The sequence below is a fragment of the Sinocyclocheilus anshuiensis genome, unplaced genomic scaffold, assembly GCF_001515605.1.
Source record: "Sinocyclocheilus anshuiensis isolate Anshui unplaced genomic scaffold, SAMN03320099.WGS_v1.1 C32024193, whole genome shotgun sequence".
In the NCBI taxonomy this organism is placed as follows: Eukaryota; Metazoa; Chordata; class Actinopteri; order Cypriniformes; family Cyprinidae; genus Sinocyclocheilus; species Sinocyclocheilus anshuiensis.
Window position 1 is genome coordinate 1 of NW_015609289.1, and position 642 is coordinate 642.

Below are 642 nucleotides of genomic sequence, written 5' to 3' on the forward strand. Positions count from 1 at the left end.
ATGACAGTATATTAATTTGTCTGTGATTCAGGGGTCTCAGAGCGAAGACGGCAGCACTCAGAACCAGGAGGAGAACATGACGAACAGCCAGCAAACACCTCCGATTCCCGTTCCTGCAATAGTCAAGGTACGACTAAACATCTCGTGCAGTTCAAATCTCCACACACAAAGCAGATGATGATACGTTACTGTAATGCTAACATCTGAAGCGCTCGCATAAATCTAATATCAGCTCATTTTATGAACTCATCTGATTCCTCTCTGCTTTTACTGTGCAAAGCAGTCCAAAATGTCTGAGAAGAACCGCCACAAGAAACCCAAAGACATCAAGCCTAAAGTGAAGAAGCTGAAGTACCACCAGTACATCCCGCCGGACCAGAAGGCAGAGAAATCTCCTGCGCTGCAGATGGACTCGGCGTATGCATGTCTCCTGCAGCAGCAGCAGCTCTTCCTGCAGCTACAGATCCTCAGCCAGCAGAAACACCAGCAGAACCCCCATCCACAGCAGCAGAGCTTCAGCTACCAGACCCTCAGCCAGAACACCACACACAAGTGAGTGCAGCACTGGATAAAATCATCACAGTGTGTCTTTCAAAGCACACACACACTCACACACTCACTCACACACACACACACACACAC

General features: G+C 48.4%; 1 protein-coding gene across 1 annotated transcript; it reads left to right on the plus strand.

Moving 5' to 3' along the window:
* Positions 1-47: 47 nt before the first annotated feature.
* On the plus strand, positions 48-552 carry LOC107682296 (myocardin-like; the record flags this gene model as incomplete). The annotated part of the gene is made up of 2 exons (XM_016478581.1): positions 48-127; positions 281-552. Coding segments are annotated over exons 1-2 (323 nt in total), but the record flags the coding sequence as incomplete, so codon positions are not given.
* Positions 553-642: the final 90 nt, after the last annotated feature.